The sequence below is a fragment of the Diplodia seriata genome (genome assembly GCF_021436955.1).
Source record: "Diplodia seriata strain FDS-637 chromosome Unknown scaffold_2, whole genome shotgun sequence".
Taxonomy (NCBI): Eukaryota; Fungi; Ascomycota; class Dothideomycetes; order Botryosphaeriales; family Botryosphaeriaceae; genus Diplodia; species Diplodia seriata.
Window position 1 is genome coordinate 1991545 of NW_027117309.1, and position 26148 is coordinate 2017692.

The 26148-nt window shown below is 56.7% G+C and overlaps 9 protein-coding genes across 9 annotated transcripts; 6 read left to right on the forward strand and 3 right to left on the reverse strand.

Annotated features, from left to right (window-relative positions):
• Window positions 1-378: 378 nt before the first annotated feature.
• Window positions 379-3006, forward strand: COQ2 (Para-hydroxybenzoate--polyprenyltransferase, mitochondrial precursor (PHB:polyprenyltransferase); the record flags this gene model as incomplete). Its single annotated transcript, XM_066773469.1, has 2 exons — window positions 379-1071; window positions 2176-3006. 2 exons carry the CDS (start codon window positions 379-381, stop codon window positions 3004-3006), a joined length of 1524 nt encoding a protein of 507 aa, XP_066636036.1.
• A 599-nt stretch (window positions 3007-3605) lies between these two features.
• On the reverse strand, window positions 3606-4311 carry SLS55_001983 (uncharacterized protein; the record flags this gene model as incomplete). The annotated part of the gene is made up of 4 exons (XM_066773470.1): window positions 3606-3911; window positions 4053-4127; window positions 4199-4237; window positions 4300-4311. 4 exons carry the CDS (start codon window positions 4309-4311, stop codon window positions 3606-3608), a joined length of 432 nt encoding a protein of 143 aa, XP_066636037.1.
• A 453-nt stretch (window positions 4312-4764) lies between these two features.
• On the forward strand, window positions 4765-5213 carry nrf1 (GTPase regulator Nrf1; the record flags this gene model as incomplete). The annotated part of the gene is made up of 2 exons (XM_066773471.1): window positions 4765-4798; window positions 4879-5213. 2 exons carry the CDS (start codon window positions 4765-4767, stop codon window positions 5211-5213), a joined length of 369 nt encoding a protein of 122 aa, XP_066636038.1.
• An 880-nt stretch (window positions 5214-6093) lies between these two features.
• SLS55_001985 (uncharacterized protein) lies at window positions 6094-6858 on the forward strand (the record flags this gene model as incomplete). Its single annotated transcript, XM_066773472.1, has 2 exons — window positions 6094-6179; window positions 6234-6858. The coding sequence occupies 2 exons, from the start codon at window positions 6094-6096 to the stop codon at window positions 6856-6858; spliced, it is 711 nt and encodes a 236-aa protein (XP_066636039.1).
• A 2085-nt stretch (window positions 6859-8943) lies between these two features.
• Window positions 8944-10206, forward strand: SLS55_001986 (uncharacterized protein; the record flags this gene model as incomplete). Its single annotated transcript, XM_066773473.1, has 2 exons — window positions 8944-9133; window positions 9248-10206. The coding sequence occupies 2 exons, from the start codon at window positions 8944-8946 to the stop codon at window positions 10204-10206; spliced, it is 1149 nt and encodes a 382-aa protein (XP_066636040.1).
• A 3771-nt stretch (window positions 10207-13977) lies between these two features.
• SLS55_001987 (uncharacterized protein) lies at window positions 13978-16129 on the forward strand (the record flags this gene model as incomplete). The annotated part of the gene is made up of 3 exons (XM_066773474.1): window positions 13978-14059; window positions 14130-14191; window positions 15488-16129. The coding sequence occupies 3 exons, from the start codon at window positions 13978-13980 to the stop codon at window positions 16127-16129; spliced, it is 786 nt and encodes a 261-aa protein (XP_066636041.1).
• Window positions 16130-17506: 1377 nt separating this feature from the next.
• On the reverse strand, window positions 17507-19357 carry SLS55_001988 (uncharacterized protein; the record flags this gene model as incomplete). The annotated part of the gene is made up of 2 exons (XM_066773475.1): window positions 17507-18911; window positions 19242-19357. 2 exons carry the CDS (start codon window positions 19355-19357, stop codon window positions 17507-17509), a joined length of 1521 nt encoding a protein of 506 aa, XP_066636042.1.
• A 2090-nt stretch (window positions 19358-21447) lies between these two features.
• On the reverse strand, window positions 21448-22002 carry SLS55_001989 (uncharacterized protein; the record flags this gene model as incomplete). Its single annotated transcript, XM_066773476.1, has 1 exon — window positions 21448-22002. One exon carries the CDS (start codon window positions 22000-22002, stop codon window positions 21448-21450), a length of 555 nt encoding a protein of 184 aa, XP_066636043.1.
• A 3294-nt stretch (window positions 22003-25296) lies between these two features.
• SLS55_001990 (uncharacterized protein) lies at window positions 25297-26138 on the forward strand (the record flags this gene model as incomplete). Its single annotated transcript, XM_066773477.1, has 2 exons — window positions 25297-25305; window positions 25386-26138. 2 exons carry the CDS (start codon window positions 25297-25299, stop codon window positions 26136-26138), a joined length of 762 nt encoding a protein of 253 aa, XP_066636044.1.
• Window positions 26139-26148: the final 10 nt, after the last annotated feature.

The following is a 26148-nucleotide window of genomic DNA, read 5'->3' on the forward strand; positions in this document are numbered from 1 at the left end:
GCCTCCGGGAGCCTCACCCTCCGCACATCAACATCTCATTTCCGGACAACGCCGGCAAGACCACTATTCTCCGCAAATGCTCAGCGTCTGCAGTTGACACGAGCAAATGGCCAGCCCCAAGACCCTGGCCGCATATCAACCCGCATACTCCACACCTCCAGCGCGCCCACCCAGCAAGCGCAGACAGCGACTCCAATCCAAACAAATGGCGACAGATTCCCCGCCTACCACCCGCCCACCACAGGCCTGCTCTCCTATCTCCCCGCCCCCGTCGTCCCCTACGCAGAACTAGTCCGTCTCGACAAGCCAGTGGGGACCTACTACCTCTTCTTCCCCTGCCTCTTCAGCACGCTCCTCGCGGCGCCGCTCGCCACGCCCATGGCCGCCCCGTCCGCTGTCGCCGGCACCTCGCTGCTCTTCCTCACCGGCGCCCTCGTCATGCGCGGCGCCGGCTGCACCATCAACGACCTGTGGGACCGCAACCTCGACCCGCACGTCGCGCGCACGCGGCTGCGGCCCATCGCGCGCGGCGCCGTCACGCCGGGCGCCGCCGTCGTCTTCACCGGCGCCCAGCTGCTCGCGGGGCTGGCGGTGCTCCTGCAGTTCCCGCAGCCCGCGTGCTTCCTGCACGGCGCGCCCAGCCTGCTGCTCGTCGCGACGTACCCGCTCGCCAAGCGCGTCACCTACTACCCGCAGGCCGTCCTCGGCCTGACGTTTTCGTGGGGCGCCGCCATGGGCTTCCCAGCGCTGCACGTCGACCTGCTGAGCGACCCCGTCGCCGCGACGGCCGCGGGCTGCCTGTACGCGAGCTGCGTCGCGTGGACGGTGCTGTACGACATGATCTACGCGCACATGGACATCCGCGACGACGTCAGGGCCGGCATCAAGAGCATCGCCCTCGCCCACGAGAACAACACCAAGGCCGTCCTGTGCGGGCTGGCCGCCGTCCAAGTCTCGCTGCTGGCGGCCGCCGGCGCGGCCGTCGGTGCCGGTCCCGTCTTCTTCGTCGGGAGCGTGGGCGGCGCCGTGGCGACGCTGGGGACCATGATCTGGAGGGTCAGGCTGAAGAGCGTGGCGGATTGCTGGTGGTGGTTTAGGAATGGATGCTGGATGACCGGAGGCGCCATCTCGGCGGGGTTGCTGGGCGAGTATTTGGCGAGGCTGTTTGGGTGGTATGGGGATGATGTGGAGGAGGGGAAGGAGGTGTTGTTGGCGTAGGGAACGGGCATTTGGGAAATGTCACGACTTTGTAAAATAGCTGTCTTTAACATCAAGAGTCAATCTCGACATCCAATCACGCAGAGATGAAGAATTGCAACTGAAAAATACACACTTCGCTGGGAGCTTTCTAACTAAATTCAAAGCACAAGATGCGAGCAGATGTTGTGTTGCGGATTCGATATGCTATGCGTGAAAGTTTCGGCGGCACGCACGAACGACGAGGTTGAAGGTCTCCATGGCCCGTCTTAACGAGGAACAAGTGGAAAAAGAAAACTCAGCTGCGAAGTTTGCGGGCGAAAACAGGCCTGAGCAACAAAATGTACATATAAGCGGCGCGCGTGAGACGGGAAGTCCCCCGGCCATCCCGCAACTGCCCCGCTCCAGGTGCACAAAAGTAGGTACCCCAACCCCTCACATAGGGCTGAAAACCAATGCACTCTTATCCCGCAGCTCACCCACCTTTTCGCACAAAGGCTGCAACACCTGACCTACCCAAGCGCTTTCGCGGCTCCGCCCACGATAATGACGACCCGCGGCGCGGAAGTGGGGTAGAGAGAAGAAGACGCAATTCGCCTGCTCGCATTTCCCCGCTCGACTTGTTGATAACAGCAGCAACGCTCATAAACGTCCTCACCCACCTACCCACCCACCTACCTACCCACCTATCAACAATCCGAGTCCCCTCAACACAAGACACTCGTCTCCCCACCAAATCCAAACGACTAGAAACGCACACACACAGACACAATGCCTTCGACCCCGACCCCCTCCTCCCTCCACCTCACCCCCCACACCATCCCCACCACCCACGGCACCATCCACGTCCTCGACACCGGCACACCATCCCCATCCCCCTCCCCGCTCCCAACCCTCCTCCTCCTCCACGGCAACAGCTCGCACTCGCACATCTTCCTCCCCCTCATCGCGCTCTCTCGATCTTCCCCTTCCCTCCAGCGCCACCGCATCCTCGCCCTCGACCTGCCCGGCCACGGCGCCAGCAGCGACGCGCCGGACGAAAAGTCGTACACGCAGCCGGCGTACGGCGACGCCGCGCTGCAGGTGCTGGAGGCGTTGGGGGTGGGGGATGTGGTTGTGCTGGGGTGGAGTCTGGGCGGGCACAATGCGATTGAGATGGTGGCGCAGCTGGAAGAGGCGGCATCGGAAGGTGGAGGAGGGAAAAGGAGTGGGAGTGGGGTGCGCGTCAGGGGCATCATGATCACGGGCACGCCGCCGTCGCTGGGGCTGGAGCAGACGCAGAGGGGCTTCTTCCTCGGCGGAGGGGCAGAGGGGGAGAAGAAAAATGAAAAGGGAGGCGAAGGGAAAGAAGGAGGAGATGAAGAAGGAGAAGGAGGAGAACACGCCCACCAGCACGACCAGCACGTCAACCTCGCCGGCACCGAGCACTGGTCCGCCCGCGACTTCGACACCTTCCCCTTCGAGGCCGCGCGCGGCGAGCGCGCGCCCTGGATCCGCGCCGCCGCCGTACGCACCGACGGCCGCGCCCGCCGCGTCATGTTCGACGCCTTCGAGGCCGGCCGCGGCGCCGACCAGGTCCGCGTCGTGGCCGAGACCGCTGTGCCGTGCGCCGTCGTCAACGGCGCCGACGAGCCGTTTGTCAACCTGGATTACCTGGATGAGCTGGCGTACGGGAACCTGTGGGAGGGCAGGTGCCACAGGCTTCCCGGCTTGGGGCACGCGCCATTTTGGGAGCAGCCAGAGGCGTTTTTGCCGTATTGGGAGAGGTTTGTTAGGGATTGTTCTGGTGGTAGTAGTGGTGAGGCGTGAGAAATTGGTTGGTCTGGGTCCGGGGGAGATCGTCGGCGATGGGGGACGATCAGCCGTCGCCTTACCGAAGGCGCAAGATATCGGATGGGAGACAAATCTGACGGAAGCAATGGCGAGACAGAAAAGGAAAAAACAAAGATTGATATACAAAGGCGTTTGTGATTCCCTCGCCCGCTAAAGACTGCTGTTGATCCAATCGAAAGGGGGGCCGTTTTTTGTGCTTTCCGGGGTAAATCCCTGTATCCTGTAGCCAGTCTCAATACCAACAGACGCCGCACACAGATTGGGGGCGCGTCTCTTTTTTTTTTCCTGTGCCGAGAGTGATGTGAAAAAAATAAATGCCACAATAGAGAAAATACGAAGCGAAAAACCCTGGTGTCCCCTTTCCCAGAAACCAACAAGTTTGAGGTACTCCAGGCTCCCAACCGGATGCTCAAAAGCGCTAGCTGCACAACATATACCTGTGAAGATCCACGTGCTTGCTCCTCCCACACCATCCTCCCTCCTGGTCCTCCTCCCCTATTTCCGTTCCCCTCTTCTTCCTCCCCCCTTTCCCCAGCACTACACTCCTACGGAGCCGTGAAGTTGGACGACGGAGTTTAGAGCGCAATCCACATGACGTTGATGACAACATCGAGGCCCTTCTTCTCGCCGCCGTCGTACTTGAACGACCACATGCCGTCCTTCTCGCTGTTCCAGTAGGCGCCGGCGGCGCTGTGCATGCCGCGGCGGCCGACCTTGGCAAGGCTGGCGGCCTGGTCCTCGGAGGCGGGGGCGGAGTCGTCGGCGGTGCGCGAAAAGGTCGGGGCGTGCTGGATGATGGTGCTGTTGACGGCGTACTTGAACGGCGGCTGGTTGTTGGGGCCGGTGCTCGTCTCGCTGATCAACGACTTGAGGATGGTGTTCTGTGTTTGCGACAAGCACATGTGACTGCGGTTACTACATGGTCCTTTCTTCTTTCTCTCTTCCTGCTGCGGGTGGATGCGTGCATGCTAGTGCAGACTGCTGCTGGTGCTTCTTGTGGAGGTTGGTGGGAGCCCACGCACGATGATGGTGTTATTCCACTCGGCGGTCGAGGAGTGGATGTAGCTCTCGGCGGTTCCGACGGCAGCGTCGCAGGCCTGTGGGGAAACGATTGTTTTAGCGGTCATGGATCCGGAGAGGGTCTGGAGAAGCTCTGGAGGAGGCGTACATCGGTGGCGATCTGCTTCAAGCGGGTTTCCGAGACGGGCTGCTTGGGGTGGTCAGCCGGGTTAGGAGCAATAGGAGAGAGGGAGAACACGTGGATCGTACGGGAGCGGCCATGGCGACGGTGTGTTGCGGTGCGCAGGTGGTTGGATCAAAGGATGCGGCGGATTGTGGAGGGCGGGCGGCGTTCGGGGATGTTTAGGGCGGGACGGCGAGGAGCGTTGGGGCAGGGAGCTGTCGTGTGTGTTGTTGTCGGCGGCGGACCTAGCGAGAGTAGAGAGCAGGCCTCGGGGCCGTTGCGGAGCGACCGGGCGACGTCAATTATTGGGTCGAGCGGGGACGAATCAGAAAGCTTGTCCGCTCCCTCGTGCGCTGCGCCGCTCCAAAGCTCCATCGTCCGTCTCTCGCTGCCGCAAACCTGCTCCGTCCTATCTCGCGACACGACTTTTTCTCCCGCCGCTGCTCTCTCCCGCGTCTGCTTTTCTCCCCGTTGTGCTGTTGTGACCCCATTGGCACCGCCGCCCTCCCTTCAACCTCATCTTAGAGCACGTCCGCCCCCGCCGATCCGTAATGTCGAGCCAACCTCTCCTCCAGACTGCCCCGGGTAGGCGACCTCCGCACCTCATGAGGCTCTCTGCTCTCTGCGCTCTCGGGAGACGATCGCTAACCCTCTTCCATGCACAGGCAAGCGCATCGCGCTGCCCACGCGCGTCGAGCCCAAGGTCTTCTTCGCCAACGAGCGCACCTTCCTCTCGTGGCTCAACTTCACCGTCATCCTTGGCGGTCTGGCCGTCGGGTTGCTCAACTTCGGCGACAAGGTCGGCCAGATCAGCGCCGGCCTCTTCACCCTCGTCGCCATGGCCGCCATGATTTACGCCCTCGTCACCTTCCACTGGCGCGCCAAGAGCATCCGCCAGCGCGGCCAGGGCGGCTTCGACGACCGCTTCGGCCCCACCGTGCTGGCCCTCGCCCTGCTGGCCGCCGTCATCGTCAACTTCGTCCTCCGCGTCACGAACTAGCGGATGGTTGAGGATATTGCTACGGAAGGAAAGATGTTGCGCTGGTAGACTGGGCTGAGGCCCAACATATTGTACGGCATATTTTTTTTTTGGTACTTCGGGAACTACCCATCGAGGTATGTATGGTTTGGAGTTAATACGGGACTTGTCCGTTCTTATATCAAAAGCGGGACTGGAAGACTAGCAACTTGTGTATGTATTGAACAGCTCACGCGGTTATGTAGATGCCGTAGTCACGGTTAAAACACGCTAGAATTTCTCTTTGCTTCTGCCAGTCTTGTCGGGCTTTGCATTTCATACTGAAAGACTGATTGGATAGCGAATCGAATGCCTCATCAAAGTGCTGTATCTGTGAGCCTATTTGGGGAATTCGCGGAGGACGGCTGTCATTGGTGGGGAGCGATCACCTCAGACGGAAGGAGCGACTACAACGTGCCTACCTACCTAGGTACCTCTTAGCCCAGCCGAGCAGTGGGACCGCGTCATCTCTAGTCTCAGCACCATTCATCGTCTCAACAGAGGTTCTCAAACCTGGATGAGCCCCGCTCGTGCCGTCGCATCCTCCCGTCTCCCCACGCACCAGGATAGCGCATCCGCTCCACTCTTCGTTAAACAAAGGCAAATGCCTCTCTCGGACATGCTGAATCGTTCAATGGGTAATACGCCATCTCCGACTCTTGCGGGTTCGTCGAGCGTGGGAGGTACCGCTGAGTCCTCACCACCAACAGCTCAGAAGTCGCCTACCCAAACGCCATTGAGGTTCAGTTTCCGTACCCAGCGAAGCGCCTCGCCGGCCTCTTTCGCTCGCGGCACAGTGGGAGATCATGGACCTGGAATGATGTCACAAGGGTTTGGTTTCGCGCGAAAAGCTTCCCAGGAAATGACATCAGCCTCGAGAGCGAAGAGGGTGAGACTCGACACTTCACAAGAGATCATCCCCTCTGAATATCGCCGCCTCTCCTATGGGTAAGTTTCGGACCATGGAGCACCACAAGACATGCACTTACCCCCGAGCAGTAGTGACATGGCTACTACGGTGGAAGTCCGTGTCGGCACCAACAGCAAGCTATTCGTTCTACATCAATCGGCCCTGTGCGATGTTTCTCCCTTCTTCCGAAACACCTTCCTCGGAGACTTCAGGGAGGCCAGGGAGAAGAAGATGGAGCTTCCTGTGACGGATGCTAACACGTTCCAAATGTTCGTCGAGTGGCTCTACTCACGGAAGCTGCTCCTGGACCCCATGGAGGAGGAGCTTGCGCGCATGCGCATGCTGCCAGACCTCGCATTTCTCTACATATTCGCGGACAACTATGACGTGCCGCTGCTGGAGAGGGACACCATGGACGCAATCATCTCGTGCGCGCAGAAAGACTACGCGCTCCCCGACTCCGAGGTCATCAGTCATGTGTACGACAACTTGCCAGAGGACTCGCCGCTCTGCAGGCTCCTCGCCCACGAGTACGCGCGCACTGGTCAAGCGCTGGCCGGCAGCCCTGATGACTGGCCTGACAGGTTTGTGTTTGAGGCGTTCAACGCCACAATGCGAGCGAAGGAACGGCGCAGCGCACTCGTTAGGCCAGCACACGACTGCACGTATCACCAACACACCACCGAGGCGCAGAAGCGGGCCTGCATCAATCGATGAACAAGATGCCTCGAAACCTGGCAAAGTCTTCGTTTGTCGCGCCACGGGACGTGCGTTTGCTGTGGCGTCTTCCTGCATGCTTCAGCTTGGAACATGTTTACATCAGTTTTGATGATTGCGCAACAATCGAGCGGAGGAAGGATACATGCTGGCGATGTATTGATGCGTTCTCGACCAAACAAGGCGGTTGATTCGGAAAGTGGAATCTCAATAAGGTTGAGGCGATGGCGATTCCTTCAAAGGCGCGAAGCAGGGTTCAGGGATCCGACTGCTGAGGGTTTGCTTTTGTCGTTTCATTTCCTCAAGGTGCACGGGCGCGTAGTCGGAGAGAGTAAGACAGACGCGCTCGGCGGTTGGCGAGGCGGCCGAGGGTCAATTATATGGTTGAATCACAAAGGGTGGCTTGAACCCTGGCGCTGAACGCAGGAAGAAAGAAACGCTTAATCAATGGAAAACACCTAATCTACATCGACTTCCCGAAGTAAACGCCAGCCCAACGGTCGCGGCAGCAAACACGTCGGCGCTTAAGGACGGCAGGGCTAGGCTATTTCTTGCCTTCACCAGCCTTCTTGGCCTCGGCTGCGCGGGGGGAGGTGGTCAGCAAGCGCGCGGTGGTGGAAAAAGGTGGCCGGATGGAGATGCAGCCGCCGACAAGGTGGAGACGGGCGGGACAACGCACCTGCAGCCTGCTTCGCGCGCATGATGGCGGCCTGGTCTTCCTTGGTGCGAGCGAACTCGGTGCCAGACATCTAAGGGGAGAGAGCAGGGTTAGTGCTACTGGGGTGACGCTGCTGGTGGGGGGCGTTCGCAGCCAGAGCGACGTACGCTGTTCTTGTTTTTCTACGGGGGGGCGGAGTCAGCACTGCTTTCGGTCGTCTTTCTTCCTCATGCTCTCACCTGGCCAGCCTGCTGCTTCAGGTTCTTTTCGCGGGCCTTCTCGCGCTGGTTGCCACGGGCCATGGTTCCGGTTGCTAGGTTGCTTAAGTTGTGCTTGAGTCGCGTTGGGGTCTGACGAGTGGACGACGAGCGAGCGGCGATCCTGAGGCTCTCCCGAGCTTGGGATTTTTGTGGGCGCTAGTTCGGGGGTGGAGGCAGGCAGGGGGTGTGTGCACAAGGGAGCAGAAGAAAGAGCACGGCACGGGGGAGGGAGAGGTTGAAAAACGCAGCAGGCAGAGGGCGGCCACGGGTTTAAATTTAGCTAGCGCGCCCTCTGCTCTGCGGATTCTGGAAGCTCAGCGACGCGCCGTCGGCCGCTCAAAAAGGCCGCCGCTCCAGCTCATCGTCCACCACCTCACCAGCTCACCGACTGCTCTGCGCAGCTCGGCCCTCAGCTCGGCGGCCGTCGTGTGCGGACTCGGCCAGCACGGCGACGCCCGCGGCGCGGAGGGCTATGGCGGCCGGGTCGAGGAGCTTGCGGGAGCGTTGCTGATAAGCTTGGTTTGGGTCGGGCGGGCGCTTAGGCTTGGGTGGTGGGCGCGTGCCGGGGGCGAGTTGGGGAGGCTCGTCGCCCCATCTGAAACACGGCATCGGCACAACGACAGCCAATCCCTCGGCGCTCCCCTGCGGCAACCTAGACGTGCACTGTTGCTTTGCTGGCGGCGCCCAACCCGGGGTTGCTGTGCGCGGAAACACCTTGGTGCTTCATCGCCCGCCTGCGTCCCGCCCGCCCTCGCCGTTTCATAGGCTCTCAGCGCATCTGCGTCCCGCCGGCGATGGATTGGTCCTTGGACGGGGGAAATGACGAGCCGGGAAGGTTGGCAGTGTCACTCCATAACTAACTCCAGTCCCGGGCCGTCGCGTGCTCTCGCTTTCCTCCTCATGTTCAATTGCTATTGTCGCCGTCTTTCCTATTGTTAGCTTCACCTCCCCGTGAGCAGGAAGAAGACCTTTGCCCCAGCGGCTTGGGACTGCTCTTCTTCTCTTCTTCTTCAATCCTCAATCCTTTGGCTCTGGACGCCCAACTTTCCTTGTCTCCACCACGTCTGCCCGCAGATTTCGACCTCGCGCGCGCCTACTCTGCACGCCCTCGACCGCTGCCATCGAACCAGCCTGCAGGCCAGCTGCGCAGCTTGCATCCGCGACACCATGTCCATCCTCATTTCGAAGAACCTGGCTGGTCCAGCGTACATCATCCTTAATGTCGTCCGCGCTCTGAACATCGTCGGCCTGCTCATGGTCGCCACGGCCAGCTTCCTCATGCTGGTCAAGACCATTGTCGTCTCGCGCTTCTTCTTCTTCGACGGCTGCAGCCACGTTATCACCGCCTGCATCAGCTGTGAGTTCTCCCACTCCCCGTCCGCCAGCACATCGCACGTCTCGGCACGCATCCCCCCAATCACCTCTCAACCATCCACCCAATCGCGGTCGCGACATGTACTGACGCCCGCAGTGTTCCTCATCGCGTCCGAGGCTTGCCTCTTCCGCAGCTACTTCCGCAAGAACTGGCCTCTCTTCAGCCCCGAGCATGGCTTCGTCGCGCTGGGATTGGCCATGATCCTGCTCGGCGTCAACACCCTGGGCAACCTCAACAAGGACGCCACGAGCGCCGCCAATCTCGGCATGCCCTTCTGGAGCGTGGTCATCAGCTCGGGCGTCATCATCCTGGTGCTCGGCTTCGTCAACATCGTCGCCAGCTACGTCTTCCGCGACACGCGGCTGCGCATCACGGCCCGCAAGGTGCGCTCCAAGGGCGCCGTGTCCATCCAGGACGCCGAGGCCCAGCTGGAGGCTGAGAAGACGCTCAGCATCAAGTCGTCGATGCAGAGCATGACGCTCAACCAGTCGCCGTGGAGCACCCCGTCGCGCAAGTCGCCCGCCCAGTCGTCCGCCCACCAGCCGGCGTCGCTTCACTCCCCCCAGCCGACCTACTCGCCCACCCGCACCATCTTCCAGCAGGCCCGCGCCTCGCTGCTGCCCTCGCACTTCCGCACCTCGCGCTACACGGCCTCCAACTACAGCCGCTCCTTCTTCGGCGGCCGCGCCGACGACGACGAGAAGCCGCCGGTCCCCGCCCTCCCGCCGTACTACCCTGCGGCTTCGGAGACGCCTTCGTTCCGCGAGAAGACGGGCCGGTCCACGCACAAGAAGAGCGCGAGCGAGGGCAGCGTTCGCAGCACCAGCACCAAGCGCCACAGCAAGCGCAGCAGCCTCGGCCGCTTCCCCATCAACATCTCGTCGCCGCTCTCCACCAACCCGCGCTTCGCCTCGCTCGTCAACGGCGTCAAGAAGCCCGACCTGGCCCACCACCCCAGCCAGCGCCAGCGCCGCCTCACTGCTTCCGAGAACAACAACGGCAACAGCGGCAATGACAAGGAAGACAACCCGTACGAGCTTCCTCATGACTTCTGAGCGAAGAGAGAGGGGCTTCAAACCGATACCCCCCGACGAAAGATGAAAGGCGGCAAACGTCGTCAACCAAAAGCGAGTAATTCGGCGGCGGCGGTAAAATACTTTGACGACTGAGGGAGGAGAGACGGACCTCAAGGCCGGTGCTTCTTGTTCTGCGACTTTTGCGACTTTTCCCCCCACCTCCCTAACGACCGATCGGATATACCCTTTCTCTCTCTCTTTCTTTCTCCCTTCGTTACGTGGCTTGATTGCTTGATTTGGATTTTTTGCTTGCTTCACGTGCTTTTTTCTTGCATAAGAGCTAGGCTGCAATAAAAATCTAGCTAGTCCCGTCACTCCTTCTGTTTCAACTTGTACTACTTAGCAACTTTTGGGGTGGATGACATTTGCTTTACTCCCCGTCTTTCACTTTTCGAAAGAGGGGAGGGGAAGATCTGGCTTTGGCTGGATACTCATTTGGCGTAACGATATCAAAGGGGCGACCGGTGGTACGTGGGCGGGGAAATCCTGGGGGGCGGCTGGGCGGCTCTCACTTCTTTTTTTTTTGCATGGAAGGGAGGGAACGGGAGATACGATTCTACGAACAAATGATCCCCCATTCCCTTTATTATTACTTCCCCCGCAAAGCGAAGAGGAAGAAGACGAAGAAGAAGCATCGAATGGCATGGAGAAGGAGGAGAGAGGAATTGTAGTAGCTTTTCCGAAATGATTTCCAACAGCTTCTACTCTCTACCCCTCTCTTTCTCCTACTCGTGTGCACTGGTGGGTGGTCGCGAGTCTTACGGATGGAACTTTTTGTTTTTTTTACTACTTCCCCTCTTTTCCAATAGTTCCCGTCTAATGCCGTAACGAATGCGAAGATCTTACTTACACATACGCACACGATTGTCGAAGCGAAGAAGCGTGATGATGGGTGGTGGTAGTGGTGCTCATGTGCACGTGTTTCTCTGATGGCAGCGCCGGGCTGGTTCGCCATGCATAGTGCAAGCATGGCGTTATTCGGCTTTGTGGTCAGCTTGCTTGGTAACATACATACCTACCATCTCACCTCGGCGTCTGAAGCGCCAATCCGTCAGGTATGCCGCGAGAACTCGGCGTTGGAGACATCCGTCCTGGGCTCAACTACTGCTACTGACCAGGTGCCCGTCCCGTCGCTTTTCGCGTGACGAATTCGTAGGTGGCGATGATCACGCAGCGACAGCCACAGCGGCAGCAGCGGCGGCGGTGGGGCAAGGCATGATCGACGTATGTACATACAAGGGGTGCGTGATAAGAAGCGGCAATTCGGCTGCTTTCTCTCACTCTCTCCCGAAAGTCGTCGACATGGAACCCCCCCCCAAATCCAGCGAGTTGCTTTCAAACCGTGTTTCAGGACATGCGGGTACTTCGTGCGTCTTGGGCCTTTTTGCGTGTCATACCGCGGACACCGAATGTGATGGAGAGATCGTGAGTGGCCAGGCGCAATCAAGGTCGAAGCAGTTGCTGTGCTTGACCTGGCTTTTTTGCGCCATTCATTGTCGTGGCTTATCGACATTCATGCGGCAGGCATCGGACGGACGGGATGTTGCGATGGATCAGTCTCTGCCGAGGCGAGGCTCAGCATTGAGGAGATTGTAAAAAGGGACGGGAAGAAGAATGCGATGGGCGAATGCGTATGGTACACGTAGCTTACGGCTATGCCAGGCCGGGGAAATGGGACGGACAAGGAGGCGGGCCGTCCCGCCACCGAAAAGGGACGCCACACTGGACTACTCGAGGAACAAGGTGTAAGAAGAGTGCAGAAGGAGTGGCTACCCTGCGCGAGGGAGATAGGGCAGTCCGGCCAGTCAAGCGGCGAAGTCGCGGTTTTTGAGAGGTGGCAGAGACATGGGTTGGCGGGTCGTCGAAATAAGATTTGCTGATGATTGCAGGGCATTGCATCCGCTAAAACATTTCTGAAGCATCACGGATTTGTCCCGGGGACCCCCCGGCGGGCGATCCCTCGACTTGTTTTTTGCTGAATCTGGTCGCTCTAGTAGATGAGGGGAGGAATGGAAATTGGGGGACACCGACACGCCGACCCCCGCGCCCGACCCCTAACGCCCGCTGATGCATATATGATACACTTCGGCCCCTTAGGCACATGCTTCTCTTTTTGCCAACGCATATTTTCTTCAGGCTGCCTCTTGACTGATTGGGAACACTTGGTTACCATTTCGTGGATCGTTGCTCTTTTTTGCTTTTTTCTTGTTCATGCTGAACCCCGATGCCTTTCCGGTTTTTAGTCTTCGTCGTCCTCTGCGGTCCGTCTGAACGGGTCGGGCCCGTTGACGTCAAGGAGTTGGATGGTCTTGCCATCTTGGGTTGTCAGACTCCACTCCAGGGTCTCGAACTGTAGGTTTGGTTGCGTTAGCGTAAGGTCCATGATAGTCATGCTGTGTGAATAATGCATCTTCGGCAACTCGAATGCCGTCTTCAAGCTGTTGAACAGAGGCTGTCTGGCGGAATCTCGAACATGCTCCGGCTTTTCAGCTTCATCATGCGGCGACAGCCGTTCCAGCGCCTCTCCCAACCTCTTCCATGCCAGGCAGAACTTCAATGGGCCGAGATACGGGCAGAGCGTGCTCAGCTGGGGGTATCCAACTCCAACATCGTTGCCCGTCCGCCCACCCGCTTGCCCGTCTTCTTGCTTGTCTGCCCTGCATCCACACCGACCTGCATCCAACCCCCCACCATCATTCAGCGGCCACCAGTTCACCAGCCTTTTCAATCCTCCAACCGCCGAAACCCCCCACCCCAGCCCCAGCCCCAGCCCCCTTCCCCAAATCTCTCAAGACCAAACGACGGAGTGAAGAAAAAAAAAGAAAATCGAAAAATAAAAACTCACATAACCCATCCTCTTCCTCCTCTCGCTCCGAAACCTCATCACCCCCCTCCCATTCCTCCCCTTGACGCCGTAACTCACATCGATCCGCCCGTGCAGCTGATCGATCGTCCCGCTGATCCACGGAATGCTTGACGCGAACTGGATCTCGCCGCCCAAGTGTTCCCGCGCCTCCGGGTGCGTCCGCAGCGCGTACAGCGTCGACTCCACGACTGAGGATGACTGCTTCTGGTAGTTGAAGATGGCGAGCGTCGCCCCCGCGATGATGGCGCCGAAGAACGGCAGCGAGATCGCCCAGCGCAGCGACGACGGGTTGCGCACCGACGGCAGCGCCCGGTCGGCGCGCCGCGTCATGAGGGGCCCCGAGTTCGGCTTGGGCGCGGCGATGAGCGTGCGGCGGAGGAGCAGCGGCGAAGGCGGCGTGGCGGGGCCATTGGCGCGGAGGAGTGGGCGGAGGGCTGCGCCTGGTGTGAGGGGGCGGAGCGCCATTGTGTGCGTGTGTGGGTGCGGTGGTTGTGGTGGTCGGTCTGTGTTGGTGGAGTCGGTGGAGGTAGGTAGGTGTAGGTAGGTCGGCTCGAATGATCATCGGAGGTTTGTCGCTCCTCCGCAAATTTAGTGCTGGCCGCTGCGGTGCGGGCGCGGGAGTGAGCAGCAAGCTGTGCTGTAGGTCAACGGAATTGTATGAAGCCTTTCTAGTGCTGAGGAGATAGGCACAGCTTCTGGATAGTCTATACAGTCTTCTACATATTAATTACGCCGATGATTGGCTGTTGGGCTGTTCGAAGTGCACGCGAACTTTCATGCCTCAGGCAACACGCGATTCGGCGTTTGCGTCATGCACCACCCGCGACAGCTCCGCCAAAGCTTCCCGCGCATCTCAGCTTCTTTCCACACCACCGCACCGCAACATGGCCACCACCCGCCTACGAAAAGCTTTCCGCTACCCCGACGACTCCGAAGAAGAGCCCGCCGAGGGCATCGACGAAGAAGGTTCGCGCGCGCCACACAGTCCTAGGACACCAGCATATTGTCGCCGTGCCCCGCTGACACCTGCCTGCAGAGCAAGAGAAGCTCATCGCCCAACTCCAGACCGAGGATGTCGCCAGAACGGACTTCTACAAGGTATCTCACCTATTTCACAACACCCTTCTGCCCTACGAAACCGATCAACAGAGAACTGACCACGCCCTCCCTCCAGAAAGCCTTCCTCGCCCTCCCCGCCCTCTCCCTCGCTCTCTACCTCCGCCCCCTCCTCCGCCCCTCCTCCTTCGCCGAATTCCTCACCGCAGTCCTCGCCATCACGTCCCTCGCCGCCTCCGCGTACACCCTGTACTTCATACCGCTTGGAAACCCACGGTCGTCGTCGTCGTTTTTGCCCGGCCGCGCCGTGCAAGTTGGCGCGGGTTCGTCCGTCAAGCGTGGCTATGAACAGGTGCTGAGAGCTCTTGGCACGAGCGGCGTAGATGATGGGCCGGTGGAGAAGTTCCTGCCGTTGCTGAATCTGGCGCTGTGTGCGGTTGTGTGGGTCAAGTCGCGGACGGCGCCAAGGGAGGAGGTGGCGGGGTGGGAGGGAGGGTTGCCGGCTCGTGAGTTGCTCCACTTTTGAGTGTGGCTCCGAAAGGCTAACTTTCTTGTTTAGTTGTATTTGGACTCGTGTTTTTGGTCAGGTCGCAGCTGGCGCCGGTTGATGTGGAGGGCTTGGAGCGGCTGAGGTATGGGTATAAGGGTGCGTGAAGAGGGAGGGGGAGTCTGGTGATTGGAGGGTTTGGGGTTACACTGCAGAGTGCGCAATGAAGGTATTGTTTGAGACCCCGCTTTCTCACCAACTTTTTCAACGTCAGCGAGCGAAAATATCTTTCCGGCCAAACCGCCGATGATGGCTTTGTGTCCTGCTTGTTTAGGCATTCCAGCACCTGGATTGGCAAGACCGCTGCAAATTGAAGCGCTTCGTTCATCTCCATGGGAAGTGCATTGGTATGATCACCTGGCACAAGCATCCCAGCTCTTAATCTCTGCCAGTCGCTGCCCCCTATGCGCCATGATCGTTCATGGAGCGACCTCTCTACGATGTAATAAGTGTTCCATTGTCCGCTTCTTCAAGCGCCGTTCACCAAGCAAATGCTGGATCACTTCCGAAGCGACACCTGAAAAAAGTGTCTTTTAAGCCCTCGGCCCTTTGGAAAATCGCGCCTGGATCACACAAGAATGGATCCTTTCTCCGCGTGTAGTCCATTATACGAGAGAGCAGATGGTATGGTCGTGCGTTCTTTGACCCAGTCGGAAACGGGCCATAAGAATGAAAATCGCCGGTTCCGAGGCGCACGAGGAGTACCGGCCGATATCACAAGAACCACATGGTCTGCAGTCAGCATTTACGATAACTGGAATTTCGTGATACAAGCTTATTCCTCGAGGCAGCTGACGGTTTTCACTGATAAGCTCGTTGCCATCCAAGGTCTTGTGAACGAGATTGAGCACAGTCTGAAGCTACTTTCACATTCGCACAAGGCCGATGGCGTCGATTACGGCATCGAGGAGGACACTTGCTGCTACGGGGTTTGGTCGGCCAATGCCTCTCGACAGCTACTATGGCACTCTATCGGAACCGCGCTTACTCGTCCAGAAGCGCTGTGCAACATCGACATTCCATCTTGGTCCTGGGCCTCTGTGCACGGTCCCATCTGGCTTGCAAGTGAGCTGCCCAGATTTGGTGAGAGATGGATTATAGCCTACAAGAGCTTGACCATCGAGGTATCAGGTAAAGTTGAACTGATTGGGCCCTGCGAGGAAGTACTCGAAGGCTTGATGGGAGCGAACGAGGAGAAAATTCGGAAAGCGTCATCCAATGAGCGCTGGCCCCTGGTTGCTCTGGACGGAAGGGTCATCGCGCATGCTCGAACAGACAACGGTGAACGCCCTGTTGATCCTTTGTGCATAGTGCCGCTGCGCAAAGAGACCAAGTCCGGGTGGGTCGACTCGCTTCTTTTGGAGCCTTCGGAGAAATTCGGACACTACAGAAGGACTGGAATCGCCTGGGGTAGAATAGGAAATCAGCTCTAGAATGCTCAGACAAAGCATATCTTCATCGTCTAATCCTGATATTTTTTTCTCGGAGCACTATTGGAGGACGAAGTCGCAAACCTGGGTCTGATTGTACGAGGCCAGTGCAAGGAATGAGGTAGAATATCACGCGGGACAAATGAAATCATTAAAGAGCCAATTCGTCTATCGCAACCGGTAGTATTTATACAGACAACTAGCTATAGAAGTCTTTCTCCTTCGGTTCTTCAACATTATGGCTAGTGATGGAGCGATGCCGAGCAGAAGAACGGCGAAATCTGACAACTCCCCACTGCACCGGCTCCCTCGGTGCGTTACGGTAATCATTCGGTGGGTGACAAGCAGCGCTGACGGCGAAGCTATTACTTGCATCGAGCTGCAGGCCAGTGCGACATCGACTTTTTGAGCTCGCGTTCTTTGAAACAGTTTCCTTCCCCCACCCCCCTCTTTGGGATGGACGGAAACAGCAGTATTGAGTGACGCAACGAAATCTCATTGTCTGTGCCCGCTGAATTGCTGCAGTGCTTGCTAGTTTATCAGCTTAGCCCGCGAGCTCTGAACTTCCACCTAAGGGTCCTACGGGGCCTATGGGGCGGGGGGCGGATCGGATCTACCGATTCGATTCGTCCACCACCACCTTCCCAGCTGGGGCAGAGGGGGAAAATCGCCGAAAGGGGGTTTTATAAAGGCAAGACCACTAGAGCAAATTGCTCTTTACTAGGGTGTGAGCCAGACTTTTTGGCTCCTCTCTTACCCTTTGTCTCTGTTTTTTTTTTTTTTATTCAAACAGCTAAAGAAGAACCACAAAAGCCGTACTCAAACCCTCATTTTGTTTTTTTCATCTCCACCGTTCCGACGCCGTTTATAAAACCCCAACCAGCAATCGCCCATCTTCCCACCTAAGGGTTCCTCCCGGGGGCCTATGGTGGGTGCTGCGGAGCGTCGTCGTCATCTGACATGGCGACGAAGACGGGATCCCCATGACCACGCTCCACCCACCACCTTCCTCCACCGGGGGGTAGAGAGCAGGGGAAAACCCTCTGAAAAAGGGATTTTGTAGGGGATGGATGTATGGGTTCGCGGCAACGAGCGTGTGCCGCCGCTGCCGCCGAACCGCCCTTACTTGTTTTTTTTTTGCCTGTTGTCGTGTGTGATTCCTCCCTCTTTCAGCAGCCGGCCGGTGTGACACGCTCACATCCCACCCCGCATTCAGTTGCGCGCTAAGTAATGGGTGGTGGTGGTGGTGGCATTGAAAATCACGCAAGTTGAGCTCGCTCGCCCTCACAATAGCAACACACATCACACATCCCACATCATCTCCATCATCATCACCCAACCCAAGTGACCAAGATATTAATATCAATACCATTATCATTATCAATCAAAATTCAACGACAGACTCGCCGAGCAAAGCCGATCCCTCAGCCTCTCCTCGACGTCACGCAGCTCGTCGCGCATGTGCTCACGCAGCTCGTCCCTGACCGCCAGCATCTGGTCGTCGATGCGCGCGTCCGTCGCCTCGTCCGTCTCGTGGCGCAGGTTGTCCATGTCGTCGCCGGCCTCGCGGCGCAGCTCCTCAGCCGTCGCGTCGATGCGCGCCTCGAGCTTCTCTTCCAGTTGCGTCAGGCGCTCTCGCATCTCTTGCCGCAGCTCGTGGCGGAAGGTGTCGAGGGCTTTGTGTACGAGTTGCGCGACTTGGGCTTCTAGAGCTGTTGGCGGCGGCTGCTGCTGTTGCTGTTCGCTTACATCCTTCGCTGTTGATGACGGGGTGAGTTTGGGCATTTTCGCGTTAGGGTTGGGAGTGGATGAGGTGGTGCGCATCCGGCTCTTTACGGCGGCTTTCCGAGGAACGGGCGGGCGGGAAGGAGACCGGGCGAGTTCATCATACGACGGCGGGCTTTCGGCGCCTGATTCTACTTGATCTTCCAGAACCTTCCGCTGCTGCTGCTGCTGTTGCGCGTCTACATCCTTAGCCGACGATGCGGCGAGCTTAGGCTTCTTCGCGACTGGGCGCGGGGTGGGTGAATCAGGCGCTCTGCCCTTCGCATTTTTGCCGGAAATGGGCGGAGGAGGAGGTGAAGGGAGGGCGAGTTCGTCGTATGATGGCGGGCTCTCAACACCGGGCGTGGGGATGTGCATATCGGCGCCTTCAATCATCTCGCCGCCATGGCCTCTGTACAAGCCGGTGAGGTCCAGCTGACGGGCTATGGGCTTCAGACCAGCATCATGGGCGAGGGTGCAGAGGGATTTCAGAAGTTCCTGGGGTAATTGTTTGCGGGCGAAGTACACGGTGAACTCAGTGGCTTGGGCGAAAGATTTCAGCGCGTTCAGGATGTCGCCCGAAGCCGTGGTTGCAGGGGCGAGCGACGTTGCTGCTGGGATGACGATTACGGGTGGCTTGGAGAGGGTGAAGCGGAGGCTACAGATGGGGTCGGATGGAAAGCATGCTTTCGCGTGCGTCAGGCCTCGCCGGACGGTCGCCGGGACGATGGTGGTATCGAGATCGGGATCGGCCTCGCCATGCAGGCTGAGGATGCGGTCTGGGAGGATGAAGGCGAGGACATTCGTCTTCTTGGCGCATGCTTTGAGGGCGACAGGGGTGCGGAGCTTGAAGAAGGCGGCGCTTTCGGTCTCGCCGAAGCGGATCTCGAGGGTTAGCTGGCAAGGCGGGCGTGGGTGCCGGTGGCCGAGGTAGGCGGTGGCATTTTGCTCGGGACAGTGCCACTCAACGAAGGCCGGGGCGAAGGGCAGGAGCGGGGTCGAGGCGGGCATGTATGTACATCTGCGAAAGAATAGTCAGCAATTGGGCCGACGAAATGAAATCCCCTGCGCATCAGTAATGCGCAGGAATTCCCGCCCACCCAGGCTTTGAGGGGCATGTTCCAGCCCCCGGAGCAGCCTTGGCTCCCCCAAGCGTTCCATGCTGCTAGACGCCGACGACGCGAAGTGAGAGAGATGCAGTCGATGACGTTTCCGTCTCTACAGGCCCCAAGCTTTTCGACAGGAGAGAGCCGCCGTGTTCCAGGCGGATTGTCCGGCGAGTGGAGCTTGGCTAGATGGTCTGCCTGCATGATCCGACACCTGCGCCGACGAGTGAAGCAGCGCGACTGACCCGGTGACGGGCCGCCGGCTATGGAACAGCTCGATACCCACCCCACCACCCTCCGGGCTCTTGATGGCGAGCAGCCCTGGCTCGAAGTTGAGGTCGAGGAGTTGTATATACCACATGGAGTCGATTCTGCGTGTGGAGAAGCGAGTGTGTGCGCGCGCGGCGTGCGACAGGGTGACGCGACGGTGTCGATGGTCGGATGAGGATGATGATGTAAAGGTGCGGAGGAGGTTGGTTGGAGGATGAGCGGATGAGCGTAGACGTGGCCTGTGCGCGCGCGCGTCTTGGCCTGTGCGTCCGTGCGCCCGACGCGTTTTCGTGTTTGGTGCCGACGCGCCGCCAAGCCTTTTCCATCACCACTACCACCACCGCCTGATTCTGATTTCAACTCTGCATTCGTAACACCAGCAAGACATCTCCAACGTCCATTTTTCATCGGTGTTGTGACTCTGCGCCGAGACTGCCCACTGCCGTATCCGGAGTTTTCGACCAACCTTTCATGCTCCGAGGCCCAGCTTCGGCGGTTCCAGACTGCATCTGAGGGGCAGATCAAGGGAGGAGATGAGATACGGCCAGAGCCGATCTCATCATCGAGAGCAGGGGTGGCCCCTCACTCTGGGTGCCATGATCCCGTATCCTTACAGTCATCCGGTATTTTAAGGTAAGCGATGAAAGGCTTTAGACGTCTGTTATATTTATCCTGGTGCCCTGCCTTTTCCTGTGTAGCCTTCCCTGACGCGTATCATATAAGAAACGGTGAGAGCGAGTAGATGACTTGGCACTGCGTGCGACTACCAGCATGGGCATGTCCCCTGCAAGTTCCAATAGTTCATCGTCGCGGTCGGAAGCGGCCAGAGGCGGTACAAAGATCTTGCGCGGTATTTCGACCTTAGAGTATATCTTTGTGTCAACCAGGATCCCCTTGTTTTTTTTGTTTTTTTTTTAAGTACCAAAGTACCACTTGTCGCACAGTTCATCAGTTACTACAACCTCTGGAAAAGCAGAAATCTAAATATTTCTTCTAATCTTAATATAACCTTATGTAGGCGCATGGATTGGAACCAATAGACCTGATGTCATCCATGCGAACCCCCCTCAGCGAAGCGAAGCGTAGGCGGTAATTACTGCTGCTAATATTCGCTCGCCGCCGCTGCTAGTACTAGTATTTACTCGCTGCTGGTGCTAGTATTCGCTCGCCGCCGCTGCTGGCATTCGCTCGCCGCCGCTGCTAGCATTCGCTCGCCGCCGCTGCTGGTATTCGCTCACCTGACCTCTGAAATGGATTTGGCCAATCAATGGTTAAGGATCCTGCCAAGGCCTCTGCCATCCGACCAATAGAATCTAAAAGCGATCCCGAGGTTCTACCGACGTCCCTAATCTTCACCGTAATCCCCAGCTACGCTACGGTCGGCGCACCTGCCGCGTCGCTACGGACCTTCGGCCCTCCGCTCGAGCGGCGACGGCGCTCCTCCCTTCGCTTCGCTGAGGATGAATGGACCAAGAGGTCCACCTAACCTTTGGTAGAAAGTTTTCGTGAAGTTAATCAGCATCTATAGTGAGACTGAGGGAAAAAGTGTTCGAGGATGAAGGCCCGGTCAGCTTCTTCGATAAATGGCTGTGCTTGTGAAGCGGGTAGGCAGAATCCTGTGGCTGCTGACATACGAATCAATGTGTTCAAGCGCGATTGGTCTGCCGTACTCTTAAAACTCCGCCCCGCTATCAAAACCGTAGCTTCTTCATTAAAGGACGGCTACAGATGTAAGAGCTAGTAAAGCTGAGCGCCAATTTACACCCAGCTCGTCATTTCTTTTTCACTCTTGTTGAGCTTTTGATAAGTAGAGAATGAATTGACAATGTTACTGAAGATTGTAACGAGTGGTGGTAATCCTGCAGCGCTTGATGTTTGACATACCCTCCCACGAAACGACTGAATAGAAAGTTTGTGATGACACGTTAGTGTTGAGGAGAGAAGGTCGCCTTAGACTGGTTAAGAAAAGTGGTAAAAAGTGACGGGTCAAATGTCTGCTGATAGAAAGAGGGGCTACATATACGAGAAGTTGTTCCTTGATCAGCTGTTGATAGCGTGATGCATCTTTGAAGTTCATTGTCGTGTAAAACACAGCCATTTCCAAGTCGACGGAAACGGTAACGGTGCCGGCTATTTTTGAATTTTCCATCTCTTCCGTTTGGTGTTGCGGAGAATACATTTTCATCCCCGGAACACAATCAACACTTTGGCAAAGCTTTGGATTGCATTTTCAAAGTCAGACTTCGTGCGGATAACCCGAACTCTGGAAGAACCAGTCCAACCTTCGTACATGCTGGCCATGCATAGGAGAGCGTTCGATGATCCAGAAACGTTTATCATGAGCGGCGTGAAGATATATCCTGGCGGGTCTGTAGCATTGTCTGCCATGTCGGCCAACCGCTCCTCCGGGTCTATGACGATGCTTCCGTGAAACTCGTCAAAAGGAACCAGACAGTACTTGGTGGGAGCATGGTAAGGCGGATCTTCGCCTGAAGAGGAGTCTGACCTCTGTGTGTCGGTGTCATCCTTTGCTGCAGCTTGAAACCAGCCAGGTCCAGCCACAGCTGCAACAAGCTGCTGGCGTGCAAGAGCAAGATCCACTTGACGGGGATTGAGACGGTGGATGATTCGTCCTTTGAACCTGTAGACCACCAAGCACGTGTTCGCGTCATAGTCCCAGTCTGGCTCAATGTGCACTGTGAAATCCTTGTTGGAAACCAGAGGCAGGCCGTTCATATTGAATGTTTGAATCTCGCTTTGGTTGGCAGATGTTGGTTGACTCCTCCGAACGGCTCGGGTTTGACCTGGAAAGACGATTCCGGATGAGGAGCTGGGAACGCAGGTTGGGTCAACGTCAAGCAACGTGAACTTCCCAAAATTCCCCACGGAACCTCTGATCAAGCTGGAATAAACAGTAGGTAGCTTCCCCAGGACTCCAATGGCGCCTAACTTGGTCGACTGTACTTGAGACAGTTCAGCACCGCCGAATAGGTATCCAACCATCTTCAGTATTTCGTGTCGGTACATTGAGTATATCTTTCTGCTCTTGGCTCTCCGATGGACGCGCGTGCGGATGCACTGTCGAAGAAAATTTAGACAGTGAATATCTGACCACGTCCAAGACCCAAAGCACTCCCTGGTTTTCATTTGGGAAGTTTCCAGTAGTGGGTGCAAGAGCTTGTACCAGTACCCCAGGAATAGGGCTTGAATGCTGGCCAAGGCCTCTCCGTAGTTGAAATGCGATCTTAGATCATGGAATCGATTCTCTTGCTGGAGCTGGTTGTCAAGGGTGAGCGCTATCATCTGTAGGTTATGAGTCTCATCTGGAGAGGCTCCCAGGTCCCTGAAGAGCCGCAACAGCGCCTCTGAGATCGCGGGTGTAGGCTGCAGGAGCAACCAGTCCGCAAGACGATAAACGTCGCTTTCCATCCGAGGGACAGAGTTGGCTGGACTGAACTCCAAAGTATAGATCAAGTCTTGTTGGTCTTCTTGGAAGGGTGACCCTTGGACATAGGGAGGATTGTCTTCAGCGAACCCTGCGCTTAGCCGAACTTTGTCATGGCTAACAGCCTCCATGCCCCGCTCAAATATCGACCGCAACTTGTTTCGGTCGAGAGGGAATAGAGATGCAACTTCCTCCATATGATCCAAAGGGATCCGCATGCCGTACCGGGGTTGCTGCTTCAAGTTCGCGACCGCGGTGTGATAAGGACAGGAACTATCCCACAATACCACAAGGCTGCTTTCATCGAACTGGTGGTCTGGATCCTCGGTGGTGGTGATGTTCAACCCAATTCTTTCCAGAACAGCTGCAAGGCTGAAGATGTCTGTTGATGCTGTTCGATATTGCTTCTCTTCATTCGGACCACCGACAAGCCAGGACAAAAACTGGAAGACGTCGCTGATCTCGGTCCTAGGGATGCAACCCGGTTGATGCTTTCCTTGTTTGCCCAACTGTTCCCAGATATGGCGTGTTTGTAGCAGGATGCCCCGAACAGCCGCTGCTGAGAGCCATCCGCCGAAATGATCACTTGCTGACTGCCGCACGAATTCTAGTCCAGCCTCGTTCTCTTCAAGAATCTTCAGAAGTAGCTTTGTCATGACGCTGAGCATGTCCGTAACGCTCATTGCTGCGTCCAGGGCCGCGGTGAATAGCGTCATCATCCAGGTGAAGCGATCCATTTCTTGCAACACGGGGGCTCCACTACTGGCCGAGTCGGTAGTGAATGATGTAACGGTGCCATTTTGGAGCAGGTCAACCTTCTGATCCCACCGTTTTTGAAGATCCCGGGTGTTGATCAGGCCTTTGCGACTACAAACCGCATCCACGTCCACTTTCATCCATTCGAAGAGTGTCCTGTCTTTGAGATTTGCCATGACCCATGTTGAAATCGTGCGGCCAGCCCCAGCTATAGTGGCGATGTCACCGGCGGAGAATCCCCAGTTTGCCAGTTGCAAAGTTCCCGATGCAAAAGTAAGAGCCATCGTGGGTCCGAGCTGTATCGCGTCCGAATCAGAAGTAATGGAGAATAGCCCAAGAGAGTCAAGGCAGGATTCAGATGAGAAATTGTTACGAGGACTTGAAAGCGACCCAGGAAAGGCTTTTATCCACGCGCATGAACGCCCGAGATGTTCAAGGCTGAACACTGCTGATCTTGTCTGCAAGCCATCCTGGTAAATACCTATGAGACCTCCAGCATGTGCGGGGTAGCAGCTCACGGTGAACCCGTTTCATCTGACCGGCCAATCCATCGACATGACCTTGACGCACGGTCAGCAGAGGATTATGCGCGTCGTGTTCTAGGGTCACATTTTGGACAACCAATGGCAGGAATTCGTGTTATCCTTCGTACTGCACCAATGAACGCTCGAAGCAGAAAACGACAGGTAAGTGAAGTGTCTTTCGTTTATTATGTAGGAAAATCAAAAAAAAAAAAAATCCCTCCCGACAGCAGGAGAAATTCCATAAGTAAACATTGGGTGTACGAAGCGGCCGGAGCTATGAGCGATATCGTTCGGTGGTTTATAGACCTGGCATTGTCCGAAGACCTCGAACAAAACCAGAAAGAGGAGGTTGGAAAAATAGCATACGGCGCAAAAGATATCGCCGACCTATTCACTCCTGCCTCACTCTTCATGGCGCGAGAGTGGTTGTTCGGTTCCAAGTTACTCCCTCAAAACTACTTTTGGTGGCTTCAAGCCTATCGCTCATTGGTAGGTTTCCCACCATTGGAACTCTCAGGATTCACCTGATACTGACTGCACTTATCCTAAGACCAAGGATCCGAGAAAACATCAAAAAGAGTCACATTGTTTATGTCATGACTGCATCATCCTTGCAAATACCTGACACCGAGCAATGGGCAAGAAACAAGCTCGATTTATCTGCGCCCGATTCGTCCTATGCTCTGCGCCTGACAAAAACATATTCCATCCTTCAACATCATCAAAAGGCAGTGGAGCTGTGCAAACATGGTCTCACTGCCAATCCTGAAAATTGGGAGCTCTCGTGGTGTCTAGTATGGTCACTTGAGCGGACCGGAGCCACTCAGTCCGCTATCAAAGAGCTAAGGCACCTTCTCAAGAATTTCGAAGCGAGGACCGCGAAGCAGGAGAATAGGGATGCCTGGTACGAGATGCTTTACGAAATGGGGACGTTACTGAGCGCGAACAATCAAACGGACGACGCGATTGCCCTCTATAAGCGACTCTTGCACGAATTCCCGAACGATGGCTACGCTATGGCTCAGCTGATATCGCACATGAAGCAGAAAAAGGACTACTGCGGTATTATCTCACTTCTCCAGCATACAGAAACAGACGGACAACCAGCACTTCAACGCCTACTTCATGTCATGTTTCATGACGCTTCTGTTCACCGCAACTTATCGGTTTCATTTCATCGAGGTGGTAGCCTTGATCTCCTCTGGCATTCCTACAGTGCAGCATCCAATCATCTTACCGGAGATTATGTAGGTGTCAGAAGACGATCTACACTACGGTACTTCCACGGACTTACTCTATTCTACAATGGAACAAGTGAGCTGGACACTTTGAAGGCGATGGAACTCTGGAAACATAATGTTTTCGATGCTGGAAAAGAAAATTTAGTTTCACAGGACTGTGCCAATTACCTGGCTGGAACATATGTCGAGTTGGGAAGGAAAGCTGCGACCGAAAATGACGGCAAAGCACTCGAGAAGTACGTTTCGGAGCTTCAGGAGTTGCATGATGCAATTATCAAGTTGGGCCGCATAACAGTAAACAAGAAGGTAATTCTCCTTCTTGGCCGCCTTTACCATCTGCAAGCTCGAAAAGAAGAGGCGAAAAAGTGCTTCCGAGACCATGTCGGCACATGCTTGGAGCTCCTCTCGGACGAGGATCCAAGCAACGATTACCAGGCGTATATGGGGCTTGGAGAGTCCCTCGGCAGGTTGTACGACGACGAAAACGCTTTGGCGGCATGGTCTATGATTGGTCCGCGGAATCGATCCACAGACGATCCTAGAGATAGGTATGAAGGGATGACATCAAAGCCCTCAGGCCCTTTGTACTATCGGTGCGCCAACGGTGAATGCGACCACATATGGAGGTTTGCAAATGACATCTACGTATGTCGAGATTGCATTGACTGCATGTTCTGTGAGAAATGCCACACGGAATTGAAGACGGGAAGGATGGAGTGGAGGGTTTGCGGCAAAGATCACGAGTTTCTGTACGTGCCCAAGTGGGACTCTGAAGCTGCTGAGAAGGTCGAGAAAGGTCATGTGAAGGTGGGCAATGATCCGGCCATGAAGATTGCGGATTGGGTGGACAAGCTCAGACGTGAGTATGGGATCGAGGTACCCGAGGACGGGGCTGGAAGCACATAGTCCTGCTTGT